This window comes from Madurella fahalii (genome assembly GCF_045866475.1).
Source record: "Madurella fahalii IFM 68171 DNA, scaffold_2, whole genome shotgun sequence".
NCBI classification, from domain to species: domain Eukaryota; kingdom Fungi; phylum Ascomycota; class Sordariomycetes; order Sordariales; genus Madurella; species Madurella fahalii.
This window is the reverse complement of record NW_027263972.1, coordinates 3,051,445-3,066,026: the sequence shown is the minus strand read 5'-3', so window position 1 is coordinate 3,066,026 and position 14,582 is coordinate 3,051,445. Positions and strand designations below refer to the sequence as shown.

General features: G+C 54.5%; 3 protein-coding genes across 3 annotated transcripts; 1 reads left to right on the top strand and 2 right to left on the bottom strand.

Moving 5' to 3' along the window:
- Positions 1 to 398: 398 nt before the first annotated feature.
- Positions 399 to 968, bottom strand: MFIFM68171_03650 (uncharacterized protein; the record flags this gene model as incomplete). The annotated part of the gene is made up of 1 exon (XM_071059071.1): positions 399 to 968. The coding sequence occupies one exon, from the start codon at positions 966 to 968 to the stop codon at positions 399 to 401; it is 570 nt and encodes a 189-aa protein (XP_070915172.1).
- A 1,875-nt stretch (positions 969 to 2,843) lies between these two features.
- MFIFM68171_03649 (uncharacterized protein) lies at positions 2,844 to 5,416 on the bottom strand (the record flags this gene model as incomplete). Its single annotated transcript, XM_071059070.1, has 2 exons — positions 2,844 to 4,669; positions 4,741 to 5,416. The coding sequence occupies 2 exons, from the start codon at positions 5,414 to 5,416 to the stop codon at positions 2,844 to 2,846; spliced, it is 2,502 nt and encodes an 833-aa protein (XP_070915171.1).
- A 7,309-nt stretch (positions 5,417 to 12,725) lies between these two features.
- INDA1 (Amino-acid permease inda1) lies at positions 12,726 to 14,582 on the top strand (the record flags this gene model as incomplete). The annotated part of the gene is made up of 3 exons (XM_071059069.1): positions 12,726 to 13,263; positions 13,341 to 14,266; positions 14,325 to 14,582. 3 exons carry the CDS (start codon positions 12,726 to 12,728, stop codon positions 14,580 to 14,582), a joined length of 1,722 nt encoding a protein of 573 aa, XP_070915170.1.

The window sequence follows — 14,582 nt, the reverse complement described above, 5'->3', positions numbered from 1 at the left end:
GCACCACCCATGCCTTTTTTTTTCGGTACCGCCATCACGAATCTACACTAGTTGAGAAGCTTGTGTGCTACTAGATACCGAACGGGGCTAGCCTATATTATCAAAAGTGCCTGGACTTTCCCAGGCCTCCACGGCGGCTCCGGTACTTAACTGTTTGTGACGAGGTGCATCGGGTCTGCTGGACTGGAGTGATGCCGGCGAGTAAGAAGAGTCCGACGAGAATGTCATAATCAAGGTTAGAGTAAAAAGAGGCACCATGGTGTTGCTTATGCTTCAGTGGCAAATTTAACGTATTGGATTGTACAGCGAATAATTACTAGTAAGAGAGACCTTGGAAGCGCATAATCGCAAACGCCTCAAGGTCCCCACGTATATTTCTCTCGTTTGCTGACATCCCATTATGCATCCTTAGCCCCTTTCTCACCGCCTCTGGCAGCCAGCTCGTCCCTCAACCTCGCCAACGCCTCGAGCACAGTCGCCTCCCGTACGCGCTCCCTCGACCCGGGGAAGCCAAACGGACCGAACGCGCGGCTCCCCCCGGGCGAAGCGATCCCGATATACACTGTGCCGGGGGGCTTGTCGTCCTGCGGGTCCGGACCAGCTTCGCCCGTCGTGCCGATGCCCCAGGTCGTCGGGTCGCCGCCGTCAAACGACGTGACCCGGCGCGCGCCCTCGGCCATCTGCACCGCCACTTCGCCATGGATGACGCCCTCACGAGAAATCAGGGCCTCGTCGACGCCCAACAGCGTCTGCTTGAGCGGGGTCGCGTACGACACGACGCCGCCGCGGAAGACGGAGCCGGAGCCGGGCACCGAAGTAATTGCCGCCATGAGGCTGCCGGACGTTAGCGATTCGGCCACGCCGAGGGTCTCGCCCGCCTCGTTGAGGAGCCGAACCACGTCGCTGACGAGGTCGGTGACGGTCTCGGTGGTGCGTAGGGTGTGATCAAGGTCGGCGACTGACGTCATGTTTCTGATGAGTTTGTTGGGTATTCCGAGGTTGGGCGGGAATGGATTTGTAAGTTTAGAGATCAGTTGTGGACGGGGAGAGAACGCGAGGATTGCCGTCTTTTTGAGCATTGACGATAATGACGACGTCCTGCGACCTGCTCGGCGTTGTGCCAAGTCACGCCCTCTTGTTGGTTCCGGGGCGAACCGCGAAAGGGGTGTGGCGAAACGGAAATAAATATATCAATACGTCAATGAATTGGGAGGACATTGGCATCGAGTCTGCATCCCAGGAACATAAAACGCTGTAACTTTTAGTTGGTGGACTGTTCGTATCGGCAGTATCGTCGGGTGATGCTTTTTTTAACATGCGGCGCAGGTCGATGACGTGGGGCTCGGGTCGATTCCAGTGACCGAAGAAGCTGGAATTGCGCTGAATGTGTGGGGCCGGCGTTTGGTTTGCTTTCCGAGTGCCTTCACGGGCTCCGGACCACATGCCGTTACAATCCAAGACGATGGAAAACCAGCGCAGAAGACATCTTGTGTCCCATGGTATATGGCCCACGCAAGAGATGTAGCATCCGTAAGCGGAGTCGGCTGTCGCAGTCGATCATCGAGATGCAGCGCCCGGAGAGTTCCTTATTCCCAACCACATGCGCGACGGTGGCAGATGGTAGGAATGCCTGACTATAATGTTCATCCTGGCCTCGGTGTTAGTCGTGATGATGCGAGTTTTCCCTTTGGGGCCTGAGGCATAATCACCAGCGTAATGATTAAGCAACGGGCTCAAGGCCGTCACAGCAGGACAGCGCTTGCGCAAGATCCGACCCGCTAAGTGTGCTGTTCATGATGCACCTGTTTGGCAGACTCATAAGCTGGCTGTCCAGAATGTGCAGCTCGCTGCCATGCCATTCACTGACATTCAGGGTTCTTGTTGTGATGTAAACCAGTTCGAGGATGCTCCGTACGTCATAGCACGCTTGGGAACCGTAACAAAAAATAAAAATAAAAAATAAATAGTTAAAAAGTAAAATATAATTAAGAAAAATGAAGGAGGAGAGGAACAGTACCTAGGTTGTAAGTTTTGAATAGTTAAGTACCGAATACGATTCAGGAACCTACCTTGGTCAATGGGTCTAACAAATTTGGGCACGGGTTTTCCCTATCCTAGCTGTGAACGCCGTCCTTATCCAATTGTCTTGTTGTGTTCGCCTCTATCCACCCGTTATCACCCAGCCCTCGAAAATGCCCTGGAGTCGTCGCAATTCGCTGGAGATTGCCCCCGTCACATTGCAACTACATGTACACCCCTTCCAGCCTCAACCTCTACATCCTTCCGATGCACCGTTATCACCGTCAGCAGCAGGACTCACAGTATGATTATCTCCGATTTCCAATCCCAAGTACCGACACTCCACACGTATCATCGGTACTGGTCCCTTCCTCTGTATCAGCTCTCAGTACTACCAACTCAATTCTGCCGGCAGCAACATCAGCAACATCAGCAGCACCAGCAGCACCAGCAGCACCAGCAGCGTCGAAGTCGTCATCTTTGTCTTTCGTCCCGTATTGAACTCGTCACCAACACTAACACCGTCATATGCTATGTACGAGGAAGGTCTGGAGTCTGAGGTTGAGGCCTGGATCAGAGACGGTGGGTGTTGTTGGCGGGTAGTGAATTTCTGTATCGAGTCTAGGTTCGTTTTCCCTCTCGCGTCAGCGTCAGTGAGCCCTCAAACAATCCCATCAACCCATTCCGTGTAAGAGGATATGATGTTGGATCAAAGAAGTGCCTTATGGCAAGGCAAGCAAGCACACTACAGGTACCAGCCGCTTGAAGATCCTTCATCCAAATCCCTCGGACATCTCGCCCACCTCTAACATAGCCACCATGGTTCAACAGAGCACAACAGTTTCCCACCGGGGCTTGCAGCCCGCCCACTCGTGCATGTTGATGTACCCAACCCCCTTACGACGGGCGACGTATGGTTTCAGCGACAGCCTCTCCACTACCAATACGAGCAGACGCCACATGCTACGAACCCAGCGCTTATCCGAGTACTGCGTATCGTTCTGAGATATTATGTGAGCCCTCTTGTCTGCGAGAGTTCCACATATCACAATGAAATCCCATTCCGTTTCTGAGATAGACAGCATGGATCTCCACTCCGCACTTGTGCTAGGCATCCAACCCACCACGCGTCCATCTTGGTTGTAAAGTTCGGCCGCTGGGATGCGGTATTCCACCATCGCCTGGGGGCAGCTCGCCTTCAGGGTCGCAGCGGTCGTGTTGAAGATCAGCGAGCCAGGGTGTTGACTCGCGACGCGGCGGCACTCGGTGTCGAGACTCGAATGAACCAGGACTTGCCACGGGTTATGCGGGCATTCCTTCCAGACCTCGGAGGTTGTCAATGTGACGTCGCAATTGGGCTCAAATCTCTTCGCTGGCATATCGATATCGAGGTCACGGTACCGCTCTCCCACCTCGACCGCTGGCAGGGTCGCTTGGCCGCCCAGCTCATCCATGGTGACTTCATGATCGATCCACTGTTCCAAGACATCCAACCTGCGGAAGCCATGGTCCGGGTCCTGGAAATGGAAGACTACCAGGCTCGCGTACTTGGATCCGCCGAAGTCAGGCATCGCGTACATGGGAACAGGATCGTGCTCCGACCGATAGTGCCGCACTACTGCCGGCTGCACCGCGGAGGCCCAACTCCAGCTGGGAATATCATACGCCTCCCGTTCCAGGCCCGGTGTACCCGCGTAATCCCACATAAGAGCTGCTGGCAAATATCTTTCAGGGACGCCGAAGAGCATCCGCGAACCAAGCGCTTCACTCAATGCGTTGCCAACCCCACAAAACGCGCTTAAAATGTCGCTCTTGAACGATAATTCCCGGCTGGTATAGTCCAGCACCAATTCAAAGTAGGAGGTCAATGACGGTCCGATAGCCCAAACAGAGGAATGCTTGGATTCGCCGGGCTCATCCTTCCGGAACCCGGGCATTCTGCTGTGCTCCAGCCGCGTTGGGCGGATGTCCTCTTCTAGGTCCTGAAACGCCCGTTCGGTGCTCGGGTCCCTGTGTTGTGAACTCTCTTCCGATGCATACCCACAACGACACTGAAACACCACTTCTGCTTCGGTGATGAACAGACATCGACGGGACATGAGTCGTTCTTGAAATGTCCAGCCTCTCTGGTTCCATAGGGAACGTTCTACGAGTCCCTCAATAATTCTAGGTGTATGGTGTCTTCCCAAACCCATAAAGGGCCTTTGGTGGCCAAACCAACGGACTTGGTCCCATACGGATATGTTTCTCGGCCGGCCACGGAAGCCGGGAAGACCCGACCCCATTCGGTTGTTAAGGGCGGCCACGATGGTCAAAGCCGCCGACTGGTAGATCTTGTCCATCTGGCTGATCTGGCCGTGCTTCGAGCGTGCATCATCCTGGACGATGCAGAGGCGATCGATCCAGAGATACCACTTGCCTAGCGCTGCACAGAGTTGGATCGCATCGGACAGGACACCAGGGAGCTGGAGTCTCCCGAGGCTCCCAACAGTCTCCAACTCCTTTAGATTGCGCTGTTGAAGCTGTACGCGGCCATTCTCGTCATCTTGTGGACCCCAAAGATAACTCAGTGCTACAAATGATACCGGATTCGCCGGCTGAACTACCCGCATGGAACGTACGTCGACGACGCGGAACCCGGGTGGCGGTTCTGCCGGGGCAAAGAATCGTCAACATGTTGTGTGCAACCGACTTTCTATTCGATCGACACGTTAAACTGACCTATGCCACGCACGTCATCGCAGCGACCGCGGTGAAGGTCCTCGCAGCCCTCCACCCAAGCCCTTAGGAGCGGCGTGTGGAAGAAAGGGAATTCCCAGCGCTCGATACTTTCGAGGGCATGGGGAGTGTCCAATGTGTACCGTAGACAGAACCGAGGGGTTGCGGTGAGACGGGATTTGTTGTGTTCTCGCACCGGCGAGCCATCCCCGCGGGCCGGACGGCGCTTTAGGCTGTCGTGAGCGATATGCAACTTTACCATCACGCGAACCCTTCCGTCGTTATGGTCTAGAAGCTGCTCGAGCGTTCGGTAGCGGCTAGGAACATCCCAGAACAAGTGCCCATACACGTCGACGGAGACTTCGGACGGCTCAACTTCCAAAAGCCGTGCCAGCCCTTCGGGTATTGAGCCTGGTTGAATGACTCGGCCAAAGCGAGCGTCCACAACGTCGACGATGGCACGGCATACCAAGCAGCCAGTGTCACGCGACGATTCCTCCAAGCAAGCAAAGGAACGAGCCGGCAGCAAGTGTAATTTGAGCGCTGAGATGTCGTCCCAGGCCTGGCATTGTCCGCAAAGACGGGGATTGAGTGGCTTCGGCCGGCCCTCGCTGTCGTGAGACGGTGTCGGCGTCATAGATGCTGCCGTTGGTTGCACGAGCGACCTTTCCTGGGACATGTTTCGGCATGAAGGGGTACTAAATGCTCTCTTAGCTCGCAGAAGTGGTTGCGGCTCGTGAGCTTAGCTTCATGGCCCTGATTATGTAGTCTTAGGAGTGGGGTTAGAAGCTGCCAAGCCTGTTGTGCCTCTAAGCTACAGGGGAACACTGGTGCTCGAACAGCGCTCCATGGTACTGCACCACAAGGAACAAAGGTAAGGTACCTTAGGTTACCGCCCTTTGCGCATAGAGGTTTAGGTGTATTCTCACTGACTTTCCGAAAGCTAGATAGCTAATTAACGCTATAATCTTGATATTGGTGAACTGATTTTCTGTAGCATCAGTGGCCTTGGCCAACTCTATTGACCGTCAAACTGTAAGTTACCGATTAGAGCTAAGTAATTATCCCAAGATGCACACTGTGGCTAAACCTTAACCACCTTCCCTCTTTCTCTCCGACCAAGTCATTCTCTGCTGTGACAGCCGCAGACGTGGGCAGCAACCTAGTTGTTGTACTAGTGATACGCACCAGCTGCCGTAGCTCGCCGGCGACTTGTGCGCCTACACTGAAGACAAGACCCGGTCGTCGGGGCCGGGTGAGACCGCTGATGATGCGCTCGTAGTTCAACATTAACGACGACCCGCATGAGCCTTGGTTGACAAAGGTCGAGCGGCCGCACTTGTCCGGAACCGCACTTCTCGAGGCACATGATCTCGACCGTGGCGGGGTTGACCGTGCTGGGAGCACACTCGGCCACCGTGGCGAGGATGGTCGCGACGACGGCGAGCATGGCCGTTTTGAACTGCATCGTTGCGGTAGTAGTTGCTATTTTGAAGGCGGGAGGCTATAGGTGTGGTATTAAGTGCAGAATGTGTGTGTGTGTGTGTGTTTGACGCTAGAGTCTGGTTTTTGGTAGAAGATGACGACTTGGACAGCCTTACATGGTTATTCACTTGCACATAAATCGGGTATTCTCCTGAAGGACCAGGATAATGTTAGATAGAAGTCAACGCGCTCAAGGACGTCCCCATAGTCGGGCTAGGGGACCAAGAAGCTAGTAGTACAAAACCCACATCTTCGCCCCTGAGCCCACTACGACCCCTCAGCGAAGAGCCTGTGGGGCGGAGTACTTCCGGCGCCGTGGTCAGATAGCGTGCCTTGCATCATGCCGAGCAAGAGGCACTCTTGCGGCATTTACGGTTGCAGGGTATGTGTTTAATGAAATTGTATCCAAGCATTGGACGTGTATGACGTGGGAGACGGTGGTGGCGAAGCTGAAAGGTAGGTTGTATATATCATGCAGTGGAGTGTATGGAGGTTGGTGTTTGTACAAGGAGTTATAGCTACTACTGGTAGCAGGACATTTATGGTCACACTAGGGATTGCGTATGGTGGCTAGATCTGCGCACTGCTGTAGGTCTTGAAACTGAGAGGCTTTTGATTTGGATTTCACTATCTTAACCCCGGCGAATCTAAATTGTTCATCCTCTCGCCAAGGAGAACCCAGTTCGCTCGCTAACATCGTGGGGGGCATATGGTTTACGATCTAGCTGAGTTACACATACAGTTCCCGTCCATATCCCGTCTCTAATTATAATTGAGTGTTAATTATGCATGCATGACTGTTGGCTCTCCACTATCCTTGTTAATACCAAGGGTAGCCACAGTAATTACCTAGTAATTATGCAAAGATCTCTCCCGTATCCGAGTAAGAGACTGTGCTTAAGACCCAGCTTACAATGGTAATTGAAAATTTCCCTACCACTCCAATACGACGACGCGGGTACTAATAATTACCATCATCAACTGACAAATGTATTCCTAAAGTATTTTGGCTCTGAGCTGCCAAGTTAGAGGACCAAGGTTCTCTTATCAGATCCTTCCCTTGTCTCAAGGCCCTGCTGGAATGTAAAGTTTACAAGAGTCTGGTAAAAAGTATTGAAAACTCGGGCACTGGAAGAGGAAGGGATCCTTGGGCCGCCCAAATCTTCGGGATACGGGGGATGATGTAATGACTTCCTTTCACCCATGCCAATCTACTAGTACAATGGTACTGCCGTTATCATACAAGGGCTTATCTACCCCGTAGCCAGCGAGTAAGTCAGGATATCCACTCCTTGACCAGGCGGTCGGAGGCATCTGGCGAAGTCCTGGGAGTTATCTCACGTTGACTCATTGCTAGTTCGACCTTGTTCAGTCAATTAGTTAGGGGGCCATTGCTTAGCCCGAAGCCTGTTCCAAAGCCTTCTAAGGATTCCTGCCCATGTTCTACTCTGCGCTCGGGCGGTTCTGTCTTACCTAAGAACCACGCAGATAATAGGATCAGAATCCGCAAAGGGTCCCGGTTCAAGCGTTGGGGCCCTCAGAGACAAACCCTACCCGAAACGGTGCTTAGATCTTATGGCGGAGAGACTCAGCTTCCAGTCTTCCTTCCATTTACCAGAACGGTCTCTGAGCTAGGAGTAATGGTGAGAATGATATCACAGCTTTCTACGGCGGCCGTGGCACCCTCGATAACTACGGGGCTTGATAAGCCACGAGAAGGAGCTGAAGCACATGAGGTTTAACTTGTTAAATTGGTGCCAATGTTTCTATCACGTTAGTTATCTGGGGACATGGGCAGCGCTAGTATCCCGTCCGATCAATCAAGTCTGCGCCCGGGAGAGCAGGAAGTTTCAATCTCTAGCGATGACTTTGCCTGCCTGGCCCGTGGATGGCCACGACCTTTTCTCATTAGTAGTGATTATGGCACCTAGATGTGATTGATTCACATATTTGGAAAGTCAACCCGATCGTATCGTAAATAGATGGAACAGCAACCCCACTGGTGGCGCTATCGGCGCTGTTCGGTGACGGCCGCTTGCGCAGGCTTCAATTGGAGCCTAGGTTGTAATTATATGGTAATACGCGAGTAGTAAATCCCCCAGGGTTTTCTCGCGGGTGTACGGGGAGTGTTGACTGTGCATCCGTCGTTGGGCTGTGTCAAAAGCCCCCAACTCGGCGTTGGTCGTCTATCCAGTCTGCGACAGAGCGTGCCAACATGATGTCGCTACTGTTGGTTGGGCCAGTGCCTAAGTGAGTCACGGTATAATTTCATCATCTCCGTGTCGCGATGCTTGGCGGGAGACTTGTCTCGTATCGCTCTTTGAGGAAATCGCTGTGATTCAGTTGCGGCCGACGGTTCTGTGCTCGTCGATGCAGAGACAAATGAACATTTGACTTTCCCAATACGGGAAAGCTTCTAGAAGTTCACGACGGTGGTGTTACCTTAATGGCAGCGATCACGCAGGCTGGCCCAGCATAGCTCGGCCCAGCTGCCTGCCGTGGGCAAAACCGGGGGGGAAATATACCTTAAGCAACTGCTTTGTTGGGTGAATCTTGGAAGTGCCTACTACTATATATCCGCGCGCAACAATCAAAGTTGGATACCGAGAGGCTGTTTAGCCTGATGCGTGCATTGCATATGGGACCTCCCCGTTCCGCTGGCCGATCCCACAGGGTGAGCGGCATCGGGACTTTCGGTACCCTCCTTCTTCAGTCGCTGTGTTCCAGGGCGCGTCGTCTCATCGTAGTAGCACCAACAGTTTCTGACGCCTGCAGAAACGTTGCACGGAAAGCGGCTCGGGCGGGACCGTTACGTTGGTACGCGTGGTCTACGCTCCTTAGTACATGTACCGTACCTTCTGATCGACAATGTGCCTTCCCCTACGGGCAACCGAGGGTGACGGTAAAATACTATAGGGCATGTCTCATGGGATATCGTCGGCTTTGGGCGGCCCCGTTTCTGATCTTTTGTGGTTCTGGCCCAGGGCGATCTGTGTCGCCCCGAGATCTGAGCCTCACCTGAAGTGAGGTGCAACCAACTGTGCAGACTGAGCTTTCCAGGCTGCCGGGACGATGAGATATGCGTGTAGTTGCATGTGCACTGCAATCCAGATTTGAGTATGTACAGTCGCAGGCAGTGGTTCTCTCCTGTTACCCTGGCGCTGGTCGGAATCGCGAGCATTGGAATCAGACCAGGGAAACATCCGAGCAGTAATCATTGTCAAGACCCACGAGTACATGAAGCCCCGAGCAAAATCCTGCAGTACTTCCACTATCTAGGAATACGGGATCGAGGACCCCTTGGTACAATACAAGGTGTGATTTCCCAGCCATGTCAAGACTCGATCGTGCGGCCTCCCAGACATTGCCTACTAGTGTAGTAGGTTGACAGAGGATGCGCAAGGCATCCGCAGGCCGAGGCTTCTCGATACGACCATCTTGGCATCACCTAGTGTGGGGGTAGCCCCGATATCAGACATTTGTGTGCATAGGAAGGAAGCGGGCCAAGCCTTCGGCCCCGGCCGGTACGCTAAATGAACGCTAGTCCATGTCCAGAGCAACGAAGGAGGCGACGGTTGTCGCCGACCTGCCCTCTACCGCAGGTTTGGGGTGAAACGGAAGTAGGTGGCAATTTTACACTACAGTACGTTTTACTTGCCTTCCACTGACGGTCGGCGCGGTCCAAAGCATCTTCAATCAGGCCAAGCAGCTCGATGCAGAAAAGTCTGTCCAAACCCAGTTCGATGCGCCGTCACATGCAGCGCTTGCATCGGGGAAAGAAATTGCTGCTGGTCTGGGCGTTTCTAGGTTGCTGCCCCTCCTTCCTGTTTTACCATCGCGAGCGTCTTAGCAAGGCGAACCGGTTGTATCAGGATGCGCAGAGGCCCGTACGCAGCGCCTAACAGCGTATGGGTTGATTGCTTATTTAACGGAGATGACTGCCGCAGCTGCAATGGATCACCTGTCGCGCGACGCGTGCTGCCGAGCAGTGCGGATACGGAAGGCAGGCCGGGATGATTGGAACTATTAAAACGATACAAACAACCAATGTGCGGAGAAGAAATCGAATAGGGAATCGTGGGAACTGTCCTGTCTTGGGTTTGCTCAATCACCACGTGCTGATTGCGTACGTCGCATGGGTTTAGCCCGAGAGAGTGGTTGTTGTGTCGCGTGGGCATCTCCTGATGTTCGGTCTTACCGTATGGCAGGGAACGAGGAGGTGCGGCTGCAAGTCAAGGAAGGGGCGTTACCCCCAAACGGCCAGGGATCGTTGTCGGTCTTCACCCTTGCCCTTTTCAGATACCGACCCCTGGGAGCCTCACAACTACATCCCTGCCACCTCTTGACTGACAATCAGCATCTAACCATTGAAATAATCCTGTGGTAACTATTCGGACGGAACGCATGTGAATACGCCGCAACCACGAGCCCGCGCGCAAAAATAGGCTGCAGGTCATTCACAGTACGCCTAGGCAGATCGGGAAGCCCGAGCGCGAACGGCCTGAGCCAGCGTTGGTCTCTCGAACCGAAGCGTCGGCTGAAGCGTTGGCTGTTTGCAGCAGATTGGGTCGCCGTTTTTGCTGTGAGCATCGGGACCGTCCACGAATCCCGTGTGCCTATTAGTCCTTAACTACCGCCTACTACTGCTACCTGTTACTACTACTGTTGAATAGAAGGAAAGAGGAATGCCTAGTTTTGTGCCTCAGGATTTCCCCGCGAGAGCTGCGGAAACCCCACATTTGGGTTTTCCTACCCCTTCCCTATTCTCGGCTGGTACACTAGGATACCCCCTCGGAGTTGGTGATTAACCGCCAGTCATAACTTCCACGCAGTCTCAAGTTTCACTTCAAGTGCAGAGCACAGAATGGCCATGGCGAGCGCCGGGGTAAGTTGTTGTCGCCGAGGTCTTCTTCATCCTCGCAGAGTAATTCTTATCATGGGAGAATGAATTGCCTAGCTTGCCCCCACTTGTGACGGCCTGCCGAACCCTGTATGATCAAACTAAAAACCCTTCGCGGCTGGCATCTTTCGCTTGACTGTTTTGCCAACCTGGAAGTACAGCCAATAAGAGTACCGCACCTTTCCCCGGACCGCCGCCCACATACGTCAGGAAGTACATGGGTCCGAGCTAAGCTTGGCCAGGTCTGGAAGCTGGCAAGAAATGCCAAGTCGGAAAAGTCTTGGCTCCCGGCCGACCGACGAATGACGGGGTTCCCAGACACTGTCTTCCTCCGTTTTCTCGGCCCATTCTCCTCAGAGGGCAAGATATGCCCACGATCAGAGCCGGAACGCCACAGTCGCAGGCTGCGCCGGGATACCGCCGACTTGGCCTGCACCCGCTGAGCAACACCGTTTGCCCCAACGACCCTCGGCTCCCCGAACTTGCCTGCTACTGACATCTTTGGCCCAAAGCTCGGACCAGTAAAGTTGCACGCTACCGCATCCTCTTGAAGGAACGCACAACTCGTTTTCTATCAGTGTTATGGGCTGTGTTTTGCCGGCGATGCTATCGTCTCGTGGCGCAACGCCATCGACAACGCCTCACATATGCGGGACGCCCGTAGTTGGGCAAGTCCGGCTAGCCCAGCATAAGGTACAGTATTCTTGCAAGAGATAAGCATTTGGTGGGTGGCGTGCCCCATCTCTTCCATCCGGTGGCGGGTTGGATCTGTCGAGTAGTTGGCTTGGCAATTCTTCGCAATGGAATTTTCGAGCCTTGGCTGCGGTTGGCTACTGCCTGTATTGTCCCATTGGCCCTCGGCTGCCGGCGAACCAAACTTTTAGCCACAGAGTTACTCTGAGGGAAGAGTACGACAAAACGATCGTCGACACCGTTACGGAGCAAAGGCACTTACTTCGTCTCACCCCCGAAGACCCATCGTTGCAGCCTCTCGCCTGCCGCTTCCGTCATTCTTCCCCCGCCTTTCCCCACCCCTTCCAGTCCATCCATGTCACGTCCTGACCCCTCCGGGTCTTCCTTGCCTGGCATATCAAGTTATTGGACTGCTTGCTTGTCTCCTTCTTTTTTGAGACGGCAATAAAAGACCGCGCGCAGGTATCAGAGGGCCCGCCTGTTCACAAGGCCACCCATTGGTTGTTCCGAGTATCTGGCTATCGCTCCTTCCGTGCAGCTTCTAGCCACTTTCTGTGTTTTCCGAGCCCAACCACGCACGATCTCGCCGTCCAATTGCACGGACCAGCGTTCGCCCGCTCCATCTTGCTGGGCATCTCCAGTTTTCTCCCCCCTTTCCCCCCCGGCCCGCTCTCGTCCCCAGAGCGCTCCACTAGGCCAGACCCCGGGAGTGAACTTCAGGTTGTATACGTGCACATCCTGGCACGTACATGAGGCAAACCACAGCGGGATACACGACGCGCTCCTTGATTACGACCCTGGCCTGGGGTCTTTATTAAACCCCAATTCTTCCCTCATCGCCGTTCCGTCTTTCGTCCCTCCCCCTTTCCCCATCGACCTGATCGCGGCCTGATCAAAAACACACAACACCATGTCGTCTTCGGAAGAGAAGGGCCATGCGGCCCTCTACTCACCAGAGAAGGAGGCGCCGCCTGCCTTCGGCATCAACGAGGCGCCCACCAGCGCCCGCGACCAGGAGGACTTCTGGACCCGCAATGGTCTCAGCCTTCGCTCGTTCCAGAAGCGCGCGGTAGGCGAAGGTTCGATCGATTCGCTCGACCGGACCATGAAGACGCGCCATATGCACATGATTGCCATCGGTGGCTCGATTGGAGCCGGCTTTTTCGTCGGCTCCGGCAGGGCGCTCAGCAATGGCGGCCCTGCCTCCCTGCTCATCGACTTCAGCATCATTGGTGTCATGATGTTCAATACGGTCTACGCTCTCGGCGAGCTTGCTGTCATGTTTCCCGTATCTGGCGGTTTCTACACGTACTCGACCCGCTTCATCGACCCCTCTTGGGGTTTTGCCATGGGCTGGAACTACGTCATGCAATGGGCCGTCGTGCTGCCGCTAGAACTCACAGTCTGCGCTATTACTGTGGGATATTGGGATAAAGAAATCAGCGTCGGTAAGTAATCAAATCCCGTGGCCCGCGACACGAAAATTGAGAATGGCCGGATTGGAACTGACTTGGTACCTTCTCAGCCGTCTGGATCAGCGTCTTCTTGGGGGCCATTATCATTATCAATATCTTCGGCGCTCTCGGCTATGCTGAGGAGGAATTTTGGTCGTCCGTGCTCAAGCTTGGCGCTATCATCGTCTTCATGGTCATCGCCCTAGTCCTGGTTCTCGGTGGCGGCCCGGAGGGCGGCCGTTATAATGAGTACTGGGGTGCTCGCCTCTGGTATGAACCGGGCGCCTTTGCGAACGGTTTCCGTGGCTTCTGCAGCGTTTTCGTCACCGCTGCATTCTCCTTCTCGGGCACTGAGCTCGTCGGTCTCGCCGCCGCCGAGGCCCGTAACCCGGCCAAGTCACTTCCCGGCGCCATCAAGCAGGTCTTCTGGCGTATCACGCTGTTCTACATCTTAGGTCTCTTCTTCGTCGGCCTCCTCATCTCGCACGACGATACAAACCTGCTTGGGGCGAATCCTTATGTCAATGTTGACGCGTCGCCATTCGTGCTGGTCGGCAGGTATGCCAACCTCCCCGGCTATGACTCGTTCATGAACGTTGTCATTTTGGTCTCGGTCTTGTCCATCGGCGTCTCTGCCGTCTACGGTGGCTCGCGGACTCTCACTGCCCTCTCCCAGCAAGGCTACGCCCCCAAGATCTTCTCTTACATTGACCGCTCTGGCCGCCCGCTCTTCTCCGTCATCGCTATCGGCATCTTCGGCCCCCTTGCCTACATCAACCTTTCGGCCGATGGCCCGACTGTTTTTGACTGGCTACTCGCCTTGTCCGGCCTTGCCGCCCTCTTCACATGGGGCTCTATTTGCCTCGCCCATATCCGATTCCGCAAGGCCTGGCTTCGCCAGGGTCACACTCTCGACGAGATCCCGTTCAAGGCGGTTGGCGGCGTCTATGGCTCCTACCTCGGCCTTGGCCTGAACATTCTCTGCCTGGTCGCGCAGGTAAAGTTGCCTTTCCACACAATTATTCTCAAATGTTGCGCTGACTCGTTGCCAATAGCTCTACGTTTCCATTTGCCCGGTCGGCGGTGGGTTCAATGACGCCGAAGGTTTCTTCAAGTCGTACCTCGCCCTGCCCGTCGTCATTGTCTTCTGGATCGGCGGTTTCCTCTGGAAGCGTTCCGGCTGGCTTCGCACCGACCAGATCGACGTGGACACCGGCCGCCGCGAGCACGACTGGGATGTCATCAATGAGTACCGCGCCAGGTTAGCCGCTATGCCCGCCTGGAAGAGGATCATCCACATAGTTTTCATATAA